Source organism: Aquarana catesbeiana, linkage group LG04, assembly GCF_042186555.1.
Source record: "Aquarana catesbeiana isolate 2022-GZ linkage group LG04, ASM4218655v1, whole genome shotgun sequence".
Lineage (NCBI taxonomy): Eukaryota > Metazoa > Chordata > Amphibia > Anura > Ranidae > Aquarana > Aquarana catesbeiana.
This window is the reverse complement of record NC_133327.1, coordinates 656776567-656803855: the sequence shown is the minus strand read 5'-3', so window position 1 is coordinate 656803855 and position 27289 is coordinate 656776567. Positions and strand designations below refer to the sequence as shown.

General features: G+C 43.2%; 1 protein-coding gene across 2 annotated transcripts in view; it reads right to left on the bottom strand.

Annotated features, from left to right (window-relative positions):
• The window catches only part of EPAS1 (endothelial PAS domain protein 1), a 510313-nt gene that overhangs the window by 73628 nt on the left and 409396 nt on the right, over nucleotides 1-27289 (bottom strand). For both annotated transcript variants that reach the window (XM_073628490.1, XM_073628489.1), the window contains exon 2: nucleotides 10741-10931. In XM_073628490.1, coding sequence (XP_073484591.1) covers nucleotides 10741-10931 — 191 coding nt within the window. The remainder of the gene's footprint in view (nucleotides 1-10740; nucleotides 10932-27289) is intronic.

Below are 27289 nucleotides of genomic sequence, written 5' to 3'. Positions count from 1 at the left end.
AAAAACAGTATGTACGCTGAAACATTCTTAAGTGCAATAAATGAAACTTAAAAAATATGATCATAAATATACTTGTGCAAAAAGTCTTAAAGAATGTAAGGAAAAGAATTAAATGTAAAGCATGCCACACTGTGCATGTGCTACAAATATTAAATTCATATAGTGTGGCAATTTCGCCATAAGTCCATAAATTGAAATAAATAAATGTCTGCTCAAGAAAATATATATATGTATATGTTGACCACCTCCTGAAGATGTCTGGTTGCGACGAAACGCGTGGGAAAAGGCTACTGGTTGTGACGTAATTTCTGCTCACTGTGAAATGCATGCCTACTTTGAAGGCATTGCGGAGGAACGGCCCTCCCCCTACAGTTAGTTTCCGGCTAGTCAGCCCGGGTTCCAGGTAGAGGCAGGGCGCAATGTGATTGCATATTGTTTTGTTTCTTTTGCCTGATTGTAAAATAAACGTTAGTAAGTGATGAAATCTTCTCCCAGTCTGTGCTTTTCATAGGGATAACATGGAGTGGTATAGAGGCATTTGAATCAAATTTGGGGGTCTTTGCCACTGGCTGATGTGAAAGTGAAGAGGTGAAATTAAGTACAATATTCCCAATGCACACATTTCTGAAAGTGGCTGGTGCAGTAACCACTGGCTGGAAACCAAAGACAAAGACATTCAGAGTGAGAAGTATATCACCAGCACATCAAGAATCTCCAGAACAGGTGCTTTGTTAGGCGATCAAATCATAGTTACAAAAGCAATGTTTCTGAGCCTCGCATGACCCCTTCATCAAGCATATGATGAACACATGTCAGATGAAGGCGTCCTGCAAGGCTCCGAAATGTCACTTTTGTAACTACCGTGTGATCACTTAATAAAGTTTTGTACCTGTCCTGGAGATTCTTGGTGTGCTGGGGACATACTTCTCGCTCTGATATGATATTAATCCCCATGTGTAGAGATCGGAGAGGAGTGATCTAACTAGAAGGAGAGAGAGGAGCTTGTGTTCCCGAAGTGCATTTTGACTTTCTTAATATTTAGAGGTCATTTCCTGTTGAGTGATCCATTATAAGGGGAACCAGCACTGGAGCACAAGAGTGGTGTTACTGCACAAACGCACATGCAGCACCTGAATTGTGAGCAGCGTGGTGATGCACATACAGGGGGTGTGTCTGTGATGGTCTAATAGGAAGTGGGTTAGCCATTTGAATACCGGGCACTTTCACCCCCTTCTTGCCCAGTCCAGTTTTCAGCGCTGTCGCTCTTTTGAATGACAACTGCACGGTCATGCAACGCTGTACCCATATGACATTTTATATAATTTTTTTTTCACACAGATAGAGCTTTCTTTTGGAGGCATTTTGGGTTTTTTATTTTTTGCCAAACAAAAAAAAAAAAAAAAAAGACAGAACATTCAGGAAAAAACAATTTTTCTCCGTTACAACATTTTGAAAATAAGTAATTTTTCTTCTTCACTGGGCACTGACGAGGCTGCACTGATGGGCACTGACGAGGCTACACTGATGGGCACCGACGAGGCTACACTGATGGGCACCGACGAGGCTGCACTGATGGGCACCGACGAGGCTGCACTGATGGGCACCGACGAGGCTGCACTGATGGGCACCGACGAGGCTGCACTGATGGGCACCGACGAGGCTGCACTGATGGGCACCGACGAGGCTGCACTGATGGGCACCGACGAGGCTGCACTGACGGGCACCGACGAGGCTGCACTGACGGGCACCGACGAGGCTGCACTGATAATCAGGGCAATCAGCAGTGACTGAACAGGGCTGATCACATGGTAAAGAGTCACTGTGATTGACAAAGGACACAGTGAGCCCAGAACACACCCACAATGCACACCTCAGGGAGGTGTGTTCTGGGAGGACGTCCATGGATGCCTTTCTAGAATAAAAGAGCTGCGCTGTAACCGTTTTTCAGCTATGGCGTGGTAATGAAGTTTGGTAAATTATTCTGGATGTCATTCAGCTGCAACGTGGTGTATTCATGGGGCAACACTAAAGGTAAATATTATGGTAAAAGCTTATTTTGCGCACTTTCGAAGGACCCGATCCCCCAAATTCCCAATCAAATAAACGGTCTAGGGGTTCATTTTCTATTTTTATTGCGGAGAAGAACTTGGATGGGTATGGGGAAACACCTGGGATACCCTGAAAGAAATGAAATTACTGAGGACACTTCTCTTCTCACTATACTGACAGAGGCCCTCCACAAAGTCCACTACTTGCTAAGAATTTCTTTGTTGTAGAATCAAAAATTGCACAAAGTCTCTAGGGCACAGGATTAGGTCAGTGCTCATAATGCCACAGGATCATCAGTTGCCTCATTCTGATATCCAATGGGCACTCTTCAGTGAGGGAGGCACAGACTCACGATACCACAGGACCACTGGGCTCTCTTTCCTCCAAGTCTCCACTGGGTATCCTCCAGTCCATAATAGAAAAATCTTAGACCTTAGAAAATAGGCCCCCCCAGCTTAGACTATGACCTCCAAGCAGTGTCTCCTCAGACAGGAGACTCCTCTGGCAGGGCTGTCCCCCATTAACCAAAAAAACATTCTGCTCTAGGATTCAGCCTATTTATGGGCACTCCATCCACCTAATGGACACACCTCCCTGGGAATTGGCTGGGTCTCCATAAATATTTAAGCTGCCTCTCTACTCTGCCCACCCCCCCTGTGATTCCAGAATTCTTTAGAACGCAGGGGGGAAGTAATCAGACCAGCAGCTTGTGAAACACTGAGCAGGCTAAAACAATCAACCCCCGCTCCACTGATAACAGAGGAACTAAACTAAATTTACCTAGCAACCTACAATAACCAGGAGGGTACTACACTTAAAGTGGTTGTAAACCCACATGAAAAAAAAAAAAGTCCTGCAAGACAAAGGCATAATGAGCTAGTATGCATAGCATACTAGCTCATTATGTAATACTCGAGACTAGCTGGCGACATTTCTCCCCAGAGTTACCTCTGGGTATCGCGGCTCCCACGCTGTGATTGGCCGGAGCCGTGATGACGGTTTAGGAGATATCCAGGGTAGCTACAGGTAAGCCTTATTATAGGCTTACCTGTAGCAAAAAGTGGACTGTAAGGGTTTACAACCACTTTAATTATTTTAATTTTTTTTACACTTGCTGGGAATTATTTTTTTATATTTTAGGACTTTGAGTTGAGCTTTAAATTCCCTTTAAAAGTCTTTTAGATCCGTTAATATCTTGACCCTATCATGGCTTTAGCAACGTAGCTAAATTATTACATGGCCCTGTAGGTCCCTCCCATGCAACAACACAAATTAAGACACCTAGCCTTGGGCAAAACCCATTTAGAAAAATGCTTTCGTTTGTAGCAGCTCCATACATCTCGCAAACCAAAAACTAACCTGCAATAACCTTGACTTCTGCTGCAATCTGGCCCTTCCGCCCAGGGCACATGTGCTCCGACTTCCAGGACCTGGGAGAGTGGCCGCCCTATGCCTCTCTCAGAGAGACCCAAATGTTTAGCTGTCTTTGATTTGAACCATATTTTGGTCTTATCTGACAACAAGGCTCTGGGAAGCATCAGAGATAAATAGCTACTGGCTATCTCTGATCTAAATTGTGTGCTTATAATTTGAATCCATTATATTTACTAACCAAATGCAATTAATCTTCTGCAAAGCTGCGACTTGGAAAAGTCTGGGACAGATGCTTAGCCACAAAGGCCCAATTATGATAATACTTTGAGAAAACATTCATTTCATAAGGTTCACATGCAGCCTGAGTGCTCGACTAACCAGATTCACGTCAGCAAAGCCTGTCTCGCTTCCGATTATTTCATATGCTCGGGACATGTTAATAGAGGGATTCGTAATCAGAAAAACAAACCTTGTTTTATCTGACCTTTGTGAAAAAAAAAAAACACAAAAAAAGGACAAAAAATATAGTGCTCACAATATAGTGTATGAGTTTAAAAAATTGGAAGAAACACCATTACCTAAATTAATATCATAAGACATTTAATGTAATAAAATTAATAGTAGGCTGGTGGCTAGCTCAGGTACCCCCCAAAATTCATTTTATATATCAAAATCATTCAAATAATTTAAGATATTTTAATCTAAAATGTATTTGCTTACTATGTACAAGCTAGTTTTTTATATTAAATATTATATTAAATGATTTATGTAATAAAAAATGATCTGAATTATTTTAACAGGTCTGCATATTCATAATAATAAAAATCTGTATATAACAATACTTTTATTATTGATAACAAAACCCACCTGTAGCCAAAACTTTTTGGTTTTTAGTTTTGTACAGACTTGGAAAGAGTAAATGTAATGTATTGCTAGAGAGATTTCCCCTCATTTCCTGTCCCTGGGAAAGTGAAAAAAATAAGTACCGTAGTTGTCACTGGGACAAGCCAGAAACTAATAATACATTTACAGATGTTCAACCCAAACACTGTTTCACTGAAAATGAAGTGTTTTGTAGAAGTCTGCGTTCCTGCATGAAGTGGGGTGGGGAGATCTCACCATTTGGGTCATAGACTGTAGTTACAACTTAACAGGGGTTATATATCCCTTCCTCACTCAATCCAAAACAAAAAAAATGGAGCTGGAGTTGTGCGTTACTGCTGTGCTAGCACAAAATACTGGCTAACCATCTATCCTTGGGGGTTCCACCACTTTTCTCACTTAGAACACAACATATGGCTGCTTTAAAACAATTGGGCCAGTGTGCGAATTACTTTTTATTAGATACTTTCCACTCATGTACAAAATAAGACAGCTGGAGCATGATATACAGTAGTGGTCTCCAAAACTTCTACACAAAAGGGTCAGTTTACTGTCCTTCATACTTTAGGGAAGCTGGATTATGGACAGCGGGGGGGGGGGTAAAAATGTTCCGGCATCAGTGGAGGTAAACAATGCCCCAGGTTTGGTGGTCAGTGGGAGTAAAAAAAAAAACGCACAGCACCTGTGGTCAATGGGAAGAATAGTGCTCCATCATTGGTATTAGTGGAAGGAATAGAGCCCCATCATTTTTACCAGTGGCAGGAACAGTGCCCCTTCATTGGTATTAGAGGGAGGAATAGTGACCCATCATTGGTATTAGAGGGAGGAATAGTGACCCATCATTGGTATTAGAGGGAGGAATAGTGACCCATCATTGGTATTAGAGGGAGGAATAGTGACCCATCATTGGTATCAGTGGGAGGAATAGTGTCCACCGTCATTGCTATCAGTGGAAAGAATAGTGCCCCGTCATTGGTATCAGTGGGAAGAATAGCCATTGTTGGTACCAGTAGGAGGAATAGTGCCCCATCATTGGTATCAGCAGGAGGAATGGCACCCTATAATTGGTATCAGCGGGAGGAATGGCACCCTATCATTGGTATCAGTGGGAGGAATGGCACCCTATCATTGGTATCAGCGGGAGGAATGGCACCCTATCATTGGTATCAGCTGGGGGAATGTCACCCTATCATTGGTATCAGCTGGGGGAATGTCACCCTATCATTGGTATCAGCAGGGGGATTGGTGTCCAATCAGTGGTATTAGTACGAGGATTTGTGCCCCATCAATAGTATTAGGGGAAGAAATAGTGCCCCATTGTTGGTGTTAGTCTCAGGAATTATGCTCTTTTGGTCAGCTAAGAATAGGAAACTGAAGCTACAATTCACACAGGCTCGCCAAAATTGGACAACAGAAGATTGGAAAAGCATTGCCTGGTCTGATGAGTCTCGACTTCATCTGCATTATGTGGGTGTCAATGAGAGGAATAGTGTCCCAAGGACTGTGTAAAAGTTGGCAAAGTAACTGTGGTTCCAGCTGCTCTCAGTGTCTCCTGTGAGACCAGAAATTGAGAGACGCGATGCTGCAGTCGAAACAGAGCTGTTGCGGTGACAGGAGTTGGGTAAGTTTTAGGGATGAAGGTGTGTAGGACAAGTACTGGGGCACGTTTTACCTTAATGCAGAGACTGCATTAAAGTAAAAAAAATTAAAACAAATAGACTTTAGAACCACAATATTAAAGTGCCTAAGCATTGCACTGAAAGGCAGTAGTGAGGTACCAGAGCCTTGGTGACCACTGTTGTTATCTTAGGCCGTTCTTTCAGGTTCTGCGAAACCCTAGGGTTCCTCTAGAGCAGTGGTTCTCAACTCCTGTCCTCAGGGCCCACTAACAGGCCAGGTTTGCAAGATAACTGAAATACATCACAGATGATATCATTTGCTGCTCAATGATTGCAGTATTCTAGTCTGCATCTCCCCAAGGTAATACTTAAAATCTGGCCTGTTGGTGGGTCCTGAGGACTGGAGTTGAGAACCACTGCTCTAGAGGCTGCCAGGGGTTCCTTGAGCATTGAGCAACTTCTGCCTCCGAGATGGGTAACCACTGACAACAATGACATTCAAGCAGGGTTCTTCTATTCATTAGAATGCCAATTTTTAGAAGCATTAATCCCAATGATCATTGCACTACTGTATTATTAGCTGTAGATATAGTAATTATTGGCAGAGGCTCCCTGAGCTTGAAGTTACAGTAAAACCTTGGTTTGAGAGCGTTTGCAAGACCAGCAACATTTTTTAATAAATGCTTACTTGATATACAAGCGATGTCTTGATATACAAGTAGCGTCACATCACAATTGAGTATAAAAGAGAAGAGAGGTGCCTCAAAGTGTAGCAATATGGTTACATTTAATGAAGGTACAACATTTAGCAACATATTGATACGCTTAGAGGCGCCTCTCTTCTCTTTTATACTTTGTAGCTCCTGCTGGATTTTGTGTCTAATTCCCTTGTGGATGGACATTTTATGGTTACACAACCTGGTCACATTGCTATAATCTTTTGTATATAGACTTTAAACTGAAGGACCTAAGAATAAATTGTTGTGGAACGAATCAATTGAGTTTCCATTATTTCTTATGGGGAAATTTGCTTTGATATACAAGTGCTTTGGATTACAAGCATGTTTCTGGAACGAATTATGCTCGCAATCCAAGGTTTTACTGTATTTCAAGGGTTCAACAAAGGTTGAGAAAGGCTGCTGTATAGGCCCTTTTTAGGACACTCACTCTCACAATTCCACAAAAAATGAAGGTTACAAAAATAAGTTTTGAGGTTCCTTTAAATTACAATGAAGCACTGGTGATGTAGCACTACAAATATCAACAGCAGAATCGCTAAGAATAAAGAAAGATTTCTAAGAATGTATTGTTTATTCGAAGGCACAATTCAAGGTATCTGCTGGGGCATGCACAATTCTTGAATAGAACTGATGTGAAATGTATGTGCTTTAGGGCAGTTAATCTGGCTTCAAGGCTATGCACAGGGCTAAGCAACTCTCTCCGCTTAGGAGTTTAGCAATGAAAGAAGTTGCTACAGCTAATTTATGCTTGATTTTGCACACTGAATTCTTCCATGCAGGATAATAACTGTAGCAAGATTAAAAAAAATAAAGGTGACATGATCTAATACAACCTTTCTAGACTTTTTCAACACAGTGGAACCCTTGAAATATAACTTTCCAGTGTCCGGGAAGCCCTGCTAAAAATGACTATATCTACAACTCATGATACATTAGTGTGATGGTCACTGGAAGAATGGTCCTTACAATTGTGGTCATTGGGAAGACTTCCCCTCTTACAAATAGCTAAAAAGATCAATGGGAATTTACCTGAGGCAGAAATTGCTCATTGCTCAAGGAACCCCTAGCAACCTCTGGAGGAACCCTTGTTGGGAAATCCTGATCTAATGTATGCAAATACTTAAATAAATGGGTCTTTCACTTCCAGATAAAACTGAAACTCTGAAAAGGCAGCTGTGAAGAACACCAATACAACAGACCATTCAATGACTTCCCAAAGTAACATTTGGTTTTACCAAAGAAAGCTTTGTGATTCACAATGCCAGATAAAATACAGGTTGTTGCAGATATACACTATAAGGCCAAAAGGTTTGTGAACAATTGGTCCAAATTATTGGGTTTAGGTGTTTTTAGTGAATAGCAATGCTGTTATTGCTACAGCATACACATACGTTTTAGACAATTGTGTACTTCCAACCTTATTGCAACAGTTTGGGAAGGGCCCTTTTTTACTCTAGCTCTAGCATGTTTATCTGTAGAAAGCCAGCTCTGTAAAGTCATGGGTTGATGAATTTAGTCATGGGTTGACAAGGGTTGATGAGTTTGGTATGGAGGAACTTGAGCATCATGCACAGAGCCCTGACCTCAACACTACAGAACACCTTTTGGTTAAATTAGAGCTGTGATTGTCAATCAGCTTTGGAAAGACATGGGTTGATAAGTTTGGTGTGGAGGAACTTGAGGGACCTGCACTAAGCCCCGACGTTAACCCTACAGAACACCTCTGGGTTGAATTGAAACTCCAATTTTCAACCAGGTCTTCTCATCCAACACCAGTACCTGATCCCACAAATGCTTTTTGGCTGCGTGAGCCCTCCAAAATATTGTGAAAAGCTTTGGGCAAGGCATTTTCTATTGCAGAATAACTGTGCCACAGTGCACAAAACCAGCTCCACAAAAATATTGTTTGATCAGTTTAGTGTGGAGGAACTTTTGGTTGAATCAGAATGCTGATTGTGAACCAGGTCTCTTATCCAACATGAATGTCTGACTTCAGAAATGTTCTTTTGTCTGAATGGGCCAAATTTTTCCCATACACTCCACAATCGTGTGGAATGCCTTGGGAAAAGGCCTTTTCTGTTCCAGCATAAAAGTGCCCTATAAAGACAACACCACGGTTTGGACTGAATTTGATGTGGAGGAACTCGATTGACCTTCACAAAGCCCTGACCTCAGCCCTAACAAACACATATAGGATGAATCTGAATGCTGATTGCGACCCAGGTACTCTGGGCTAATATCAGTACCTGACCCACATCTGATATTGTTGGGCCAGCACTATACCCTTCATGATTTATTAAACATAGCCTTACCCAGAAGCGCTTTCTTCTTTGAAGAGGATTATTTGCATTAAATTATAAAAAGACCACAGTTTATCTTTAACCCCATATGCTCAGATCTGTCACACTTGTAAAAAGTCACCATGTTATTCCACAATGATGGGTATTTATAATGTGTCAAATACAATATCCCATAGCAGTTTATATGAAAATTACCTTTCATATAGTTAGACCTATCAAAGTAATGAAATATTGGGAAGCTATTATGGAATTCAGAAGCCAGTCTGTCCAAGCCAAAAGTCAGCAGGATTTTTTTTTTTTTTTTTTAGGAGCCAGCTCTATTTACTAAATTTTAAGAAAAACTCAAAAGTTCGATACCACCTCTAAATTTTAAGAAACACTGATTACCTGGATCCAGGGATTATTCTAGCCCTGCTCTAAATGTGATATTTTTTTTTCGCAGCAACCAAACTTTCCCTTTTCATTTTCCAATTCTCACTTTTCAGAATGACTGTATGCGTTAAGGTAGCCCAGTTCTTGACACAAAACATATGATAAGGATCAGTGGAGGGTGGGAATGTCTTTCTAAAATGAGGTGACCTTACAAATCTCAGCAAAGATGTAAATGATAACAACCAAACATAATCAGATTATCCTTCAGCTGTTGCAGACAGGATGCTAAAGACTTACATGGTGCTCTGAGGATAACCGGAAAGGAAGATGTCTCTTAACCCGCTCTACGTGTACCAGGGAAGGTACACCAGCATCAATGAGGTGGTAATGAAGTTACTGTGAATAGGTGGCCTCCATGGCTATAGATAAAAACTGCTACTGTAAAAACAGTAGAGATAACAGCTAGTATTCCAATACCGATTACAAGAAATGCGATCCCATCAATTTAATCACCATTAATTGGCATTCATCCTGCTGATCAATACTAGTGAAAAGAAACAGGTGAGTTTATATGCCATTTTATTGTACATGTACTTAACATATACTAAATACACCTTTTTTGTAAGATTTGCTGTTAAAATAAGTAGGATGTATGGTGAAAAACCATGTCAGTTTTCTTTCCACCAGTGCCCCATTGGGGAAATTTCCCTTTGCTTCCTTTTCTGTAGACACAACAGGAAGTAAGAGGAAATCTCTCCAAAGTGAGAGAAATGCCCTCTTCAACAGTTGTCACCAGAATAAGTGTCCCCATCGGATGCGTTCCCCTCTAATCATGTTCTGGGGGCAAGTCAACACTTTGATCTCTCCCTCACTTTCAGCACTAGTGACAGTGGTCACCAGGACAAAACAAGCATGTGTATCTATAACAGGGACATGGACAGCAATAAAAACCTTACAGCAGTTCTATCTACCTAAAGTAGCCAAAATCTTCCCAAAGACGCCAATCCTGCAATGTGCTGCATTGTCTTTTCTCGAGATTTCAGCAGGACGATGACGTTGACCACTACACTACGCAATCTGGGGAAAGGTAAGCATAATATCTAATTTTTTTCCCTCAGAGGGTATACTTTAATTATAACTAAAGGCAAAACTTTTTTTTTTCCGTTTTGGATAGAGTTTGTAGTGTACAGCGGTCCACATAAATAGGGTGGTTGCCCTCTGCCAAAATACTTTATGTAGATACAAAAGCCTGTGATATTGAGAACACTTAACTGTGCAAAAATGAACTAGAACTAGACGAGGGTGCGCTTCCCTACACACCAAAAGGCCAAAATACTTTCCGGGCAAGAAACGTGAACTTTCCTATCCCAGAAAGTTACGAGGTATATAAAGGTATTGTCTTACCTGCAGATAAAAGTTTCTGTGTGCGGAGGAAACTAATGGTCAGACGCATGATGGAAGCCTTGTCCAGATGAGTGCTGATGTTCTGGGGCAAAGGAAGTTGGTGTGCCAACTCATAGAAGACCTCCGTCTCCTTACTTCTCCGACACCTTGCAGCATCACGAGACTTTTCCTTCCTCCTCTCTGAACTGCTCCTACAAAAGAACATATTAAATGCAAATTAGAATAGACAATATCATACTGGGATGTCACTTCTGCATATGACAACAATATAGATATACATTAGAAACAATCAGCAGCTGAATTCATACGCACTACAATGAGAATTCCACTTGGGGGGGGGGGGGGGGTTAGAACAGAACAAGGGCAAATCTGAGGGCTGAAGCAATAACAAATACCGAAATATAAGCGAAGAACCAAGCAGACTGATTCATATTCATTCATTTATTCTTCTATATGCAGTTCTTCTATATCCCCTAACTCTTGATCCAATAGATTACAAATACATTAAAGTGGTTCTAAAGGCTGAAGGTTTTTTTTTACCGTAATGCATTCTCTGAATCAAGGTAAAGACCTTCAGAGTGCAGTTTTCCCCCCTAGCCGCACCCTATAGTTACCCAAGCCCGCTCTCGATCCAAAGATGTGCACAAGAACAGAGTCTATCCCTGCTATCATACTCCTCATTTGCCCAGATACAGCAATGGGAGCCATTGGCTCCTGCTGCTGTCAATCACAGCCAGCGAGGAGGGAGCAGGGCCGAGCCACGCTCTGTATGTCAACTGACACAGAGAGCGGGGCTCGGGAGCAAGCAGCTTCCTATGGGGGCACTCAGCAGGGGGGGGAGCCAGGAGCACTGGTGGGGGACCCGAAAAGAGCAGGATGAGGGCAGCTTTGTGAAAAATCATTGCACAGAGCAGGTATGTATGTTTGTTAATTTTTTTTTTTTTTTTTAAATAAACCTTGATCCTTTACAATCACTTTAAGGCAGGGCTCCACAAATCCCAGGTGCCAGGTCGCCATGGTGACTAGAAATTGCGTCCTGGCGCCAAGGCTTTTGCCAGCACATTCACTGTTGGCACCAAGTGCAGGGATGCACAATTTCTATTGCCCCACGCCCGGGACATGTGCATACCCTTATGTCGCTGCCTGCTTCTAAATTTAGGGCTCGCACAGACACGTGCCCGCGACGACACCCACTGTGATTGTACACAGCAGGAGTCTGTCAGCAAGTCTCAGCCAATGATTCATGGCTGGGACCTGCTTATCACAGCCCAGAGCCCTGTATTGACAATCAATACAGGGCTCTGTACAGAAGGAGCAATCTCTCCGCTTCTCATCTCTTCAAAGCAGGGATAAGAAACAAAGAGATCTGTAGTAAAAAGCAGCACATAATACACACATTACACATTGTTGGACACACATTTAACCTTTTGAACGCACTGGACGTTAAAGAGGAAGTAAACCCTGATGGGTTTTACTTCTTTTTGTTCCCTGCAAAGTAAAAGCATTATGTGCTAGTATGCATCGCATACTAGCACATTATGTGACACTTTCCTGCAAACGAAGCCTGTGCTGTGCCCGCTGGAGGCTGCATCCATGTTTGCCCCTCTTCCTTCTGGGGCTGCAGGCTCCGGCTCTGCGACTGGCCGGAGTCGCTTGACGTCACTCGTGCGAAAGTCGCCAGTCACGGCACTCCCTAGTGAAGAAACGGCACAGGGGGGCCATTTCGGCACAGTGCATGCGCCGATAACATTATCGGCACAGTACAGATTAAATATCTGCTAAACGGTGCATGTTTATAAGATATTTACTGTACCTATAGATAAGCCTTATTATAGGCTTACCTATAGGTACAAATTGAAAAAGGAGGTTTAAAATTTCTTTAAGCCCTTCCCAGCCAGTGTCATTAGTACAGTGACAGTGTATAGTATCAGCACTGATCACTGTATCAGTGTCATTGGTGATGTCATTGGCAGTTAGTCAGTTCCCCCCCAGCATCAGTTAGTTTCAGATTGTCCGCCGCACTATCACTATCAGTCTCATTATAAGTCACTGATCACCACCATTTCTAGTTAACAAAATATATATTCCAATATATACAATACCATAGTTTGTAGGTTCTATAGCTTTCATGCAAACCAATCAATATACACTTATTGGGGTTTTTATTTACCAGAGACACTTAGCAGAATACATTCTGGCTAAAATTCATGAAGAAATGTGATTTAAAAACAAAATATATTTGATGTTTTATAGCAGAAAGTAAAAACAATTTTTTTTTTTTTGCCCAAATGTTTGTTTAAAGCGCAAAAAAAAAGACAAAAAACGCAGTGGTGATCAAATATTTGTGTAAAAAAAAAAAATGATATAAATTTTGTTTGGGTACAGCGTTGCATGACTACGCAATCGCCAGTTAAAGTAGCGCAGTGCCCAAATAGCAAAAAATAGTCAGGAAGGGGGGTAAAATCTTCTAAGAATTAATGGGCTACACAAATAAATGAACAAAAAACAGAGCCTGCTGGGACGCATCTTATGGTATAAACGAGCCCTAAGTATTTAAGATGATGGCACTGAAAACATTGAATATATATCTATCTATACATGTTATTTCTCCCATTGTATTGTGTTGACAGCCCCTTCTACAATGTGTCACTACTTTGTGTTTATCTGACTTGGACTCTATGAGCCGAGGCGCACGTCCTCCCCTTTACAGATTATGTAAGCGTGCCTTCAGTTTGTGTGTTTTGTTGGAGCAGATTAAACCCCTGGTACTCTCGGTGAAAACACTCCTCACTTCTCAATGCCGGCTCCGATTTATGGAATGCTCCTAATGAATCTGGAATAAGTATGCAATGATTTCCATCATCCCGAGGAGGCGACTTTAGGAAAGAAAAAGTATCTCCATTGCTCATCAGATAGAAATAAATAGTGTCTTGTGTGTGCCCACTGTGCACCTAGAGAGGAGCCCAACCGTTACCGAATGACATGTGGACAGGGAAACGTACAGACTTTCCAGTGGGCTACATGGAGCCAATGGTACACATCGAAGATCTCCCAATATATGCCATGCTATGACCTTCTAGTCAAAGGCATATGGCTTACTAGGATTAAAGCATAGCTCCCAACTGTCCCTGATTTCGAGGGACTGTCCCTGATTTCGAGCATTGTCCCTCTGTCCCTCTTTCCCCCTCATTTGTCCCTCATTTTGGTCTGATCTATATAGATGTATATAAAATACACTTTCTATCAAAAAGTGTTTCCCAGTGCTAAACCTTTCATCTGATTTCTAAATTGCTGCATTTGTAAATTCTAAAAGCCAATGTAAAGGAATAGTAGTGGTAAAAAAAAACACTTGTGGGTGTAACCAATCTTTTTTTTTGTACAATTCTCCTTTAAGGGGGCGTGGCAAGGGTGTGTGTCCTATGCCTGCATACTTTTGCTGATAGGTGTCCCTCATTCCCATCTCAAAAAGTTGTGAGGTATGATTAAAGTAGTTGTAATCCTTCCATATACCCAGTGAAGTGACTGGCCTCAGGTGATACGCAGAGATGAAACAAATCTCCCTATATAAGTTATACCTGTCTATCTACATCCATATCTATCTACATCCATATCTATCTACATCCATATCTATCTACATCCATATCTTCTCCACATCCATTCAAAGAGCAGAATTTACACAGCATTCCTGAGCTTCAGAAGGGAGGAGTTGGGGATCTGATGTCACAGTATGGAGCGGGGTGTTATCTGAGACCTGAGTGGAGGAAATGGACACACCACCCTCTGAGTCTCATAGGAAAACATGCACAGCTGAGGCTGTCAATCACCTTCTGTGTGCTGTGGGTCCGGTGGGGGAGGAGGTCTGTCTTTGGAAATTCTGTAGTGCTGAGATAACCTGTACCAGAATGACAGGTTAAAAAAAAACAAAAAAAAAAAAAAAACAAAAGTGTGGAGAAGGCTTGGAACAGCTCTTGATCCAAAGCACACAAAGTCATCTGTGTTCACATGGTGGAGCTTGCAGTGTGATGGACATGCATGGCTTCTAGTGGCACTGGGTCATTGGTTTTAATTGACGATGTGACAGAAGACAGAAGCAACCGGATGAATTCTGCATTGTTTAGAGATATACTGTCTGCACAGATTCCGACAAATGCAGCAAAGTTGATTGGACGGCGCTTTACAGTACAGATGGGCAATGATCCAAAACACAACCCAGGAGCTTTTGAAGGAAAAGTAGTGGAATATTCTGCAATGGCCGAGTCAATCACCTGATCTCAACCCAATTGAGCATGCATTTCACTTGCTGAAGGCAAAACTAAATGCAGAAAGACCCCCATAGAGCAACTGAAGACAGCTTCAGTTAGAGCCTGGCAAAGCATCAGAAAGGAGGAAACCCAGTCTTTGGTCCGTGACTCATGTAGATAGAAGAGGAGACAGAAATCACACTAGGTGATTTGGATTGAGGCATGTATACACTATAGAAGGATAGGCTCTGTTCATTTTTTCATTTCAGAGGTCTACAACCACTTTAAAGGGTAAGTTAACCTCTTATTGCTGGCCGTACGCATATATGCAGCCTCTCAGCGGGTGGGCTTTAACGCAGAAAGGCCACATATACAGTATGGAGCCTAAATGTAAACATTCTTGTGCTGAGAGCACGTGCCCTGCAAGCTCCCAGCGGGGATCGTGAAGCTCCCGATGCATACTTGCAACAGCCAATCACAGCAGTCACATGACTCGAATGCCGGCATCTAGAAGCTCTTAAAGGGCCGGGAGGCAGCGTCAAGAAGGGATTGAGGGCTTTTGCCAAACACATCCCTATGTATTACAGCATCCGCCGTACAATGATATGCAGTGTTCTGTTTTGTAAAATAATTCTCTCTTTTTAAGCTGCTTATTCCATTGTACTCCCTTTTCTGTCCAGCAGATGGCAGGACGTACTGAGCATTGGAAACTCCAGAACAAGCACTTGGCTTTGTTCCTTGCCCACGCATAGTTGAGCTGCGAGCAGTGGCAGCTGGTGCTCAAAATTTTTGGGGGGGCGCAAACAAACTGAAATATACTGAACCCCCCCCCTAATCAATTGCAGCCTCACTGTGCCCATCAAATGCAGCCACTTGTGCCCAGTATATGCAGCCACTTGTGCCCATCAAATGCAGCCACTCGTGCCCATCATATGCAGCCACTCATGCCCATCATATGCAGCCACTCGTGCCCATCATATGCAGCCACTTGTGCCCATCATATGCGGCCACTTGTGCCCATCATATGCGGCCACTTGTGCCCATCATATGCAGCCACTGTTGTGCCCATCATATGCAGGCACTGTGCCCACCGACACCCCCCCCCCCACTTGCGGGGCTCGCGGCTCTGGCAGCACCCCCAATACCTTATACAGCCCACTTCCTGTTTGGTAAAAAGCCTAGGCTTATGACATCATGCACAGCTCTCTTTCTCTCACTCTCGTAAGAGTTTGCCAGAAAGAGAGGGGGGATGAGTCATAAGAGGGCCAATGAGAGCTGCAGATCTGGACGTGTGCCTCTGTGTAAATCCAGGAAGTGAACAGGCAGCAGCTTCAGCTGCCCACAGTTAAAATGATTGCAGGCAGACTCAGTGGAGGGAGATTTCTGCAGCATATTTGGCAAGTACAGAACCACAGTATATATAAAATAATATGCAAAGTGGTTGGAGGGAAGCTTCGGAATGGCAAAGATGTTTTTATTACAAATTATGTGAGCAGACTGCAGTTCTTCCTTAAATTTCTGAGCTCCAGAAGGCAAGGATCACACACTGCACAGCAAGTGCAAAAAGCTGGGTATAATCTGAGACCCGAGTGGAAGGAATGGACACACCCCCACTACAGTCTCATAGGAAAACATGCACAGCTGAGGCTGTCAATCACCTGCTTTGTGCTGAGGGGGGTGACTGTCTCCCAGGAATACTTGGTGTCAGTGTGTGTGTTTGGAACAAGCAGTGCATGTTAGACGCGTCTATGCGTACTGCTCTATGCAATCTACAAATCCCTTTACAGTGGAACCTTGGTTAACAAGTAACAGAAGTTAAGAGTGAAAGACGAGCAATTTTTTTTTTTAAATCCTGACTTGGTTTATGAGTGTTGTCTCGCAAAATGAGCAGAATTCAAGCTAATGTGGTGTGCAGTATCGCATTTGGCCAGAAGTGCAGGGGCGCCGAGGACACTTGGAACGGTTCAGAGCCGCTCGGAAATACTCGGAATCACTCGGAAATACTCCGTTCCCGAGTGTTTCCGAGCCTTTCCGAGGGTTTCTGAGTTCAACCAAGCTGTCCGCGAGTATGTCCGAGGCTCTCTGCCCCCCCCCCACCTCTGGCCACATGCGTTATTGCATGCAATAGAAGTCAATGTGAAACGAATTATCTTCGTTTCCATTGACTTCTATGGGGAAACTCACTTTGATATGCGAGTGCGCTGGATTACAAGCATTCTCCTGGAACATATTATGCTTGTAATCCAAGGTTCCACTGTAGTTCATTTCAAGCAAGAAAGGATGGCTATGCTTCTACCTACAGTGGGACTATGGAGAATGAACATAACCGCTCTCTATCAGGATGAAAACAGAGGAAAGAAAGCCTAAAATGTAAACAAAAGCAGCCATCACATCGAAGAATTGGTAAGCTGCAATATAAAAAAATATGTTTGCTTCTGGGTTTAATACTGCTTTAAATAAAAAAAGGCAAAAATGACTGACTTTAGAAACAGTCAATTCAAGTAAATAATGAAACAAAATAAAGAATAATAAAAAACAAATAAAAAATAAAGTATACTAATAATAAGGATAAAAATAAATAATAAATAAATAAATAAAATAATATATACTACTAATATTAATATGAAAATAATAATACAATTAAATACATAAAAGTGACTTCTACATTGTTGCAATCTGCTCCATAACAATGTGATCTCGCTTGACAGATGACAGAATTCTTCTCTGCAGCACAAGAGGTTTTTTAATTAAAGCTCCCTGGTCCAAATATAAACATGTTTACTTTATTCTGCAGGAGGAAGCCGATGTTTCTTAAGGGATGCACAACAGGAAAAGCCTGCGACTCATTGATCTGCGTTCCTATGAAGGCATCAGCGCGGCTGGTCCGCAGCACAATATTGTACTACCAAGGGAGCAATACCGAGGCCAAAAATAACAGCACATGTCATGGGAACATGCCCCAGAGATACTGCTGGCCGGTGCTGAGATTCAACCAATGTCTTCTTACTCTGCATTTTCCCCTAATTGTATCTCTATTGTTAAAAATTCACATACAGGAACCCTATAGAAGTTGAGCACGGGCCCTATCCTCACCTATAGTGGTGACCTGGGGGGCCCCAACTGAAGGTAAAAGGTGGAAGTGGTGGAAGAGGCACACTACAGTACTGCTCCCACTCTGTGTGCAACTCCAGGGGCCGATCTACTGATCTTGATGACATCACAGGGCGCCCAACCGCCACGGCATAGAAGAAGCTGTGGAAACTGGTCTGGCAGCGCGGAGGAGCCTGAAGGGGCGGGGGGGGGATCAGGTAAGTGCTCTTTCACACTCACGGCAAAGTCTGAGGCCCTCTGATGAGCATTCCACATTTGGATAATTTTTAAGAGGACGGTGAGGATGCGTTATAAATCTGTCTTAACCCTGCAATGGCGCAATACCGTGCTGCATTCGCGTGCATTGCGACTCGGCCCCATTGGACTCAAACGGCGAGGTTGACAGACGGTACTGCTGGCACTCCAGCTTAACCGATTGCCAACCCGCTGCGATAGGGCGGCTCCTATAGGCACAGCGATGTACCCGTATGTCGCTGCCCGTTTCCAGGTTTCTCTGGCGCTCCTATCCGCCTACTCCCCTGTGGTTGTACAGGGCGGGGAGATTGTCAGCAGTTCCCAGCCAATGATTAATGGCCGGGACCTGCTGATCGGCTGTGTCCAATCACAGCCCTGTGCAGACAATCAACACAGGGCTCTGTACAGAGGGAACAATCGCTTTGTTTCTTTTCCCTGTAAAGCAGGAAAAATAAACCAATCAATCTGTAGTAAAAAATCAGCACACCTTACACATTGTTAGGCACACAATTAACCTATTGATTGCTCTTAGATGTTAACCCCTTCTCAGCCAGTGTCATTAGTACAGTGACAGTGTATAGCAGGGATATGCAATTGGCGGACCTCCAGCTGTTGCAGAACTACAAGTCCCACGAGGCATAGCAAGACTCTGACAGCCACAAGCATGACACCCAGAGGCAGAGGCATGATGGGACTTGTAGTTTTGCAACAGCTGGAGGTCCACTAATTGCATATCCCTGGTGTATAATATTACCACTGATCACTGTATTAGTGTCACTGGAGATGTCAGTGGCCACACACCCCCCCCCCCAACTTTTTGAGATGGGACTGAGGGACACCTATTAGCAAAAGTATGCAGGCATAGGACACACCCCCTGCCACACCCCCTTAAAGGTGAATTATACAAAAAAAGTTATTAGTTAAACCCACAAGTGCTCTTTTTAACACTACTATTCCTTTATATTGGCATTTGGAATTTACAAATGCAGCAATTTAGAAATCAGATGAAAGGTTTAGCACTGGGAAACGCTTTTTGAAAGATAAAAAGTGCATTTTATATACATCTATATAGATCAGACCAAAATGAGGGACAATTGAGGAGGAAAGAGGGACAGAGGGACATTGCTCCAAATCAGGGACAGTCCCTTGAAATCAGGGACAGTTTGGGAGCTTTGTGAGTGGCAATTAGCCGGCCATACACGGTGCAAATTTCTTTCCTCCCCCATTAATACAAACAGTGCTGAATTGTCTTCTCCCGGCTGGGGGGCAGAGAAGAAAACGATTATTGATAGTGGCTATAGCAGCTGTTTGCGATAATCACAAACGGCTGGCAGGCTGGTTGTACCCAGGTTGATTGATCGATCAACTTGGTCCATTCAGCCTGCCCATACACGGTTCGAATCTCGGCCAGTTCCTGCTGAACCAGCTAAGATTGGAACCATGTATGGCCAGCCTTGGTCAATTCCCACAAAGTGTAAGTTAGTGTCAGATTGCCCGCAAAACTATCACAGCCCCACTATAAAAGTCGCCATTACTAGTATAAAAAAAATAAACAAAAATTCTAGTTTGTAGACGCTATAACTTTCACGCAAACCAATCAATATACACTTATTTGGATTTTTTTTTTTGTACCAAAGACATCGTAGAATACATTTTGGCCAAAATTTGTTTAGAAATTAGATTTTTTTAAAAAATTTTATCGAATATGTTTTATAGCAGAAAGTAGAAAATATTGGGGTTTTGTTCAAATTTTTTGGTATTTTCATTCATATAAAAAAAAAAAAAAAGAAAAAACCCCACTGGTAATCAAATACCACCAAAAGAAAGCTCTACTTGTGTGTGAAAAAAAATGATATAAAGTTAGTTAGGGTATAGCGTTACCAGTTAAATTAGCGCAGTGCCGAAAAGCAAAACAACATGGCCTGGATATGAAAGGGGTAAAATTTTTTATATACCTACATACTAGTGATGCACCAAAATCTTTGCCACCAAAAAATAGCACTGTGCCGAAAGAAAAAAAAAAGTGCTGCTAATGGCTGCCGAAAACACCAGCGATTTTGCCTTGCTTATGGTGCGTTTTTCATAGGTCATGTGACTCAAAAAAAGCATCAAAAAATGCAACACGGGTGCATTTTTGATGCGTTCTTGCTGCGTTTTCAATGCATTTCAATGGAAAGGTGTGTTTTGCCAAATTTGCACCAAAAATGCACCAAGCAGGATATTTAACACCGCTTCAAAAAGGTGCCGATAATGGGCGACAATAATTTCATATTCATTTAAATTCATGATATTAATTAAAAAGTCAAATAACACACATTTATCAAAAAAGATATATATTTTTAAACCGTCAATTTGGGTTTCAGCCAAGTGCGTCCTGAATTTTTGGTACTGAAATTATTATTTCAGTGCACCACTAATACATGCACACACACACAGTATAATATATATATATATATATATATATTTATCTAATATAATATATATCTATTATAATATATATCTACCGGTATATATATATATATATATATATATATATATATATATATATATATATATATATATTTCTTTTTTTTAATAACGTCTAAAGAAAAGAACACCTATTTCTGTTTTTCTCTTTAGCACAGCAAACAATGATCTGCTGGATGTTGATTCAGATAACAGATACCTCTAGCTGCCTGCACACATTCTTCAGTGTCCCAGTAGACTGCAATCTGGGGGGAGAACTAATACTGGTAATTATAGAATTCTATAGAGGAAATAACTGGTAATGCTATACAAATTATAAGCAGGGGGAGTGGCCTGTCACTCATTTTGGGGCTCCATTGCTTCCTATTGGCTCCCCGTGGTTCCCCGTTCTTCAGCACAGTGCATAGTCAGTACTCCGGGCTCTAGAAGCTCCGCACATTCCAGCAATGCTCTGCGTGTTGTGAAAATGTTCTCTTCACATTCCAGATGTTGTTTTGAAGAAGATACAAGAGATTGGTACATTCCGTCTATTGTCTGAAGAATCCTCTGCTCATGTTTGTCTCTACCTTCCAATATTAGAAAACCAAAAAAAAAAAAAAAAAAAAAGTTTCCCCCCCCCTCTTAATGACAGGCCATTTTTTGCGATACGACACTGCGTTACTTTAACTGACAATTGCGCGGTCGTACGACACTTTACATAAATAAAATTGATGTCCTTTTTTTCCCCACAAATAGAGCTTTCTTTTAGTGGTATTTGATCACCTCTGCTTTTTAATTTTTTTATTTTTTTTTTGCGCTATAAACAAAAATAGCCCAACGATGAAAAAAAAAACAATATTTTATACTGTCTGCTGTAAAAAATATCCAATAAAAACAAAAAAACTTATTTCTCCATCAATTTAGGCAAATATGTATTCTGCTATATATTTTTGGTAAAAAAAAAAAAAAAAAAACTCCAATATGCGTATATTGATTGGTTTGTGCAAAAGTTACAGCGTCCACAAACGTTTGGATTTTTTTTTCTTAATTACTAGTAATGGTGGCAAGCAACTTATAGCAGGACTGCGATATTGCGGCGGCTGTTTTGGACTCAAACTGACACTTTGTGGGAACCAGTGACACTAATACCGTGATCAGTGCTAAAAATATGCACTGTCACTGTACTAATGACACTGGCTGGCAAAGGGTTATCAGGGGTGATCAAAGGGTTGAAAGTGTGCCTTAGCCAGTGTTTTACTAAACTGTGGGGGGGAGGTGATTTTACTAGGAGAAGGCATGGATCGGTGTTCCTGCTTTGCAGAGACGCAGGAGCCAGGCCTTCTGTACTGACAGAACGGCAATCTGCCTTGTTGACCGCCCTTCTGCCTCTCTACTGAATCAGCAGGGGGTGCTGGCGGACATTGAGTCCATGGTTCCCGTTGCTGGGCTCCCGCTGTGTGTGATCACAGCGGGAACGAACTGCTGGCGCTGTGCATGCTTGGGCCCAACACGGATGAGCCAGATCACGTATGTCTATATATATATATATATATATATATATATAAATATATATATCTATATCTATATCTATAGATATATATCTATATCTATATCTATATCTATATAGATATAGATATAGATATATATACACACACATACACACACATATTATACACACACACTGCTATGGGGTTGACCCAAAGCGGTTAATCGACGTATATTTGCCCTCCCCGGTCACTGCATTTCCATCCCTCATCTGTATGCTAAAATCTTTCTGTTTTTAATACACACCTTATTTTAGACCCCCATGACATCATCACAGGGTCTCTGTGATTTCCTCTGCAATGCAGGCAGATCATGGCTGGTGGGAGGGGCCATCTGATTGCCGTACATTGCTTCCTGAAAACATCACAGCACTATGCCTTGTACGCCTCTCAAGCCCTGGTGCATTACGTTACCACATGGGTCTGAAGGGGTCCAGAACAGAGGAGCCTTCTACACGATTAGGACTGTAAATTGCAACACAACTACCGAGGACGTGGTATTGGCTGCTATGGTCTACAGCGGTTTGAAAAACACCACGGCTGTCTCTACTGCCTTAATAAGGGGCTCATTCACACGTGAGGTTGGGGGGTGGCGGGAAGGTAGAACCCTGCAGTTAAGCCATGCTTTTACCACCCCCTAACCACTACCCCCTTTAGCTCCAGAGGCAGCGACTGGGTGTGAGCACATGTTGCAGCAGCGATGTGGCAGGAATTATATCCCGTCGCTTTTGGGGAGCGTAGTGCCTGCCAAATGATCTCTGAAGAGTGATCTGAACATGGATCACTCTTCAGAGGGCAGCACACATGTGAACGAGCCCAAAATGAATTTATAAAAACATTTTCAAAAAGTCATCGCATACAAACTCATTATGAAATACTTACCTTAAAGCGTAGCCCTGCTAAAAAAATGGAACTTCCGCTTTTCAGAATCCTCCCCCCCCTCCGGTGTCACATTTGAGACCTTTCAGGGGGGAGGGGGGGAGCAGATACCTGTATAATCCTCCATCCTCCACCCCCACTGTCTTCTGGGAGACACACAGGTCCTAGAAGACAGCAGGGACCAGTGAGGACACGCAGAGCAACTTGCGCATACGCAGCAGGGAACCAGGCTGCGAAGCCGCAAGGCTTTACTTCCTGATTCCCTTACCGAAGATGGCCGCGCCTCCACCAAGGGACAGATCGGCTTCGGGTGCCGACATCGCGAGCGCCCTGGACAGGTGAGTGTCCTTATTTTAAAAGTCAGCAGCTGCAGTATTTGTAGCCGCTGACGTTAAAAAAAAAAAAAAAAAAAAAATTGGCGGAACTCCGCTTTAAAACCATGCCCTGGATCGGCACAGGCACATCGCTCACACGGCCGACATGTTTCCCGGAGTTTCTTCTGGGTTCCAGGCGCTGTGATTGGCCGAAGCCGCGATTACGTTACTCCCATGTGCACGTGCGGGTTCCACCGCTTGCGGCACGGGTCCTGAAGAAACGGCCCAAGCGGGCCGTTACTTCAGTGCGCATGTGCCAATGACGGCGGCGGCGGCAGCGTATATAGTAAATATCTCCTAAACTGTGCAAGTTTAGGAGAGATTTACAGTACCTACAGGTAAACCTTACTTATAGGCTTACCTGTAGGTACAATTACATTTTTTTTTAAAGTTGCATCAGAGTGGTGCAAAAACCTTTTTGAAGTCACAGCGACTTTAAGTCGCATAGATTTGAATGGCTTCCCTTGAAATACATGGGCTGCGACTTGTCGTGCAACTTATGTGTCCAAAGTTGCATGACAAATTGCACAAGTGTGAATGAAGCCTTAATGCTCTGGATTGAGACAAGTACACACTCTATAGTGGGATGTGCTTTGTTCACATTTCATGTCTAAGGTTTACAACCACATTAAAGCTAAACTCCACGCCAAAAAAAAATAAACCATTCATTTAAGCATACACCTCAATAGCCACAAAGGATATAAATTCACTTAATATACACCAAATTCCTTTGCAAACTTAGACATTACTTTGTAAAAGTAGCAATAAGACCATAACTGGGCTGTACTTAGCCTGAGCAGAAAGCAGAGCTGTGGGAGGGGCCAAGCAAGCCCCACCTACAACAGGCTGGATGCAGAAAACTACAGGAGGGGGCGGAGACCAGACCAGACTCCCTGCACAAGGAGAGAGAGCAGCAGTGAGCGGTCTTTATTACAGGAAGATCCTACACAGAGGGGAAGTCACACAAGTGTGGAGGAAGTACACAAAGCACGTAAAGATACAAATAAGAATAATAGTAATAATAATAATACACAACTCTTGTATTTAGACACTATTTTCTGGGACTGGCTGCGGGCAGCACAGGACTAGACTTTGTCACTATGTGTTTGACAACAGACAGCCATGGGTAGAACGTGTTCGGTGAAATGACCTCTGAGCCAGATGGACGGCGTATAATTTGATTCGTCTTGCATCCCCCTTCCAAACTTTGTTGCGCGGTGACCCCTTGTTCTAAAAAACATGACCTCTTGTTCTACCAAAAAAATGTGGAACAAATAAATATTGCGTGCGGACTTACTACACAGTGCCACTCGTACCCTCTGCTCCTACATAGGAGGTACAGCCAAGTATATTTGTGATACTCATGTCAGATCAATCTAATCAGAAAAAACGAGCACACCGTGCTGTGTCTGTGTGTGTGTGTGTGTGTGTGTGTGTGTGTGTGTGTGTGTGTGTGTTCAGCAAAGATTCATTATAATAAATTCGGGTTTAATAACTGCCCACCAGCCTACCAACCAAAGCCCCCCCCCCCCCCCCCCCCATTGTCCTCAGTTTTAAGAAGCTAAAAAGAAAACCCGGTTTTGGAGACACTGCAGCTTCAGCATTTCCCAGTGGCTCAGTGGCTGGTAACATGGCCAAATGTTGGGGTGCAGTTACATGAATGAAGTGGGAGACCAGAGATCAGGGTGGCCGGCTTTCCCCTTCAGCAGAGATCAGATGATCAGTCGTCTAGGACGGTATCTGGTAATGTGACCTGAGGCTACTCAATCCTGCACAAGCACTTTTTACCAAGACACAAAGTTATTTTAGATACCCCTGCCAGACAGCACAGCCAGATCTCTAATCTTCCTATAGCAGTATTTCTCCCCTAGGGGGCTATTTGGGTTTCTCTGGGATGCCACATGCGCCAGACCCAGTTTGCCCTGGATCAGAGATGGATGAGATGACTCTGTGATAGGTGGGACTGTGATGTGATGTGGGGCTCTCATGTATAGGGGGACTCTGACGTGATGGGAGCTTCTGACTCTGTGTTGATAAGGGGCCTCTGATGTATAGGGGGACTTTGATGTGATGGAGACTCTGACAAGAAGGATGAACTCTGATGTGAAAACAGGGGTCTCCGATATGATGGGGGCCTCTGATGCATAGGAAGGCCTCTGGTGTGAAGGGGAGGACTTTGTATTGGAGGGGCTCTGATGTGAAGGGAGCTTATGACTCTGTGGTGATGGGGGGCCTCTGATGTATAGGGGGGGCCTCTGATGTGATGGGGCCCCTGACAAGAAGTGTCAACTCTGATGTGAAGGAGGGGGCTCTGATATGATGGGGGCTCTGATGTATAGGGGGGACTTTGAAGTGATGGGGGAGAGCCGTGAGCCCCGCGAGTGGGGGGGGGGGGTCGGTGGGCACAGTGGCTGCATAAACTGGGCACAAGTGGCTGCATATACTGGGCACAAGTAGCTGCATTTGATGGGCACAAGTAGTTGCATATGACGGGCACAAGTGGCTGCATATGATGGGCACAAGTGGTTGCATATAACGAGCACAAGTGGCTGCATATGACGGGCACAAGTGGCTGCATATGACGGGCACAAGTGGCTGCATATGACGGGCACAAGTAGCTGCATATGACGGGCACAAGTGGCTGCATTTGATGGGCACAAGTGGCTGCATTTGATGGGCACAAGTGGCTGCATTTGATGGGCACAAGTGGCTGCATTTGATGGGCACAAGTGGCTGCATTTGATGGGCACAAGTGGTTGCATATAACGAGCACAAGTGGCTGCATTTGATGGGCACAAGTGGCTGCATTTGATGGGCACAAGTGGCTGCATTTGATGGGCACAAGTGGCTGCATTTGATGGGCACAAGTGGTTGCATATAACGAGCACAAGTGGCTGCATATGATGGGCACAAGTGGCTGCATTTGACGGGCACAAGTAGCTGCATATGACGGGCACAAGTAGCTGCATATGACGGGCACAAGTAGCTGCATTTGATGGGCACAAGTGGCTGCATTTGATGGGCACAAGTGGCTGCACATGACGGGCAAAGTGGCTGCATATGCTGGGCAAAGTGGCTGTATTTGATGGGCACAGTGGCTGCAATTGATGGCACAGTGGCTGCAATTGATGGCACAGTGGCTGCATTTGATGGGCACAGTGAGGCTACAATTGAAAAGTATTTTTCAGAATTTTTCAGTTTGTTTGCCCCCCCCCCCCCCAAAAAAGATTTTGAGCACCAGCCGCCATTGATGCTCACATTGTTTGACTGAAAGCACCTAAAAATTCATGTTACAATCTGACTATAAAATCTGTGTACAATCAACTTTACATTTACCCAAACTATTTAATATGCAGTGTCAGAGCTCACAACTAAGTGTGGCACCCTACACGTTCCTATTGGTCCATCATTATGATGGGCAGCCTCATTGGCCAATAGGAATGAGCAGGACGCAGGAAGGGGGTGGGAAAGCTTTGGCCTCAACAGGAGGCTCGGGAGGGATCTGTGCTCCACCCCTGCAGAAGTGTTGCTCTGTCCTGTTGTGTCCTACATTGTGATCCCAGGGCCGGTGCTAGACTATTTTGTACCCTAGGCAAGACCAGCTACATGCACCCCCCCCCGCCAAAAAAAATAAAGAAAAATAAAGGCTCCAAATGCAGCCTGCACAGGGATCTGGGAGGAAGTGCCTCATTGGCTGGATATCTCTTCTTCACGGATTGGC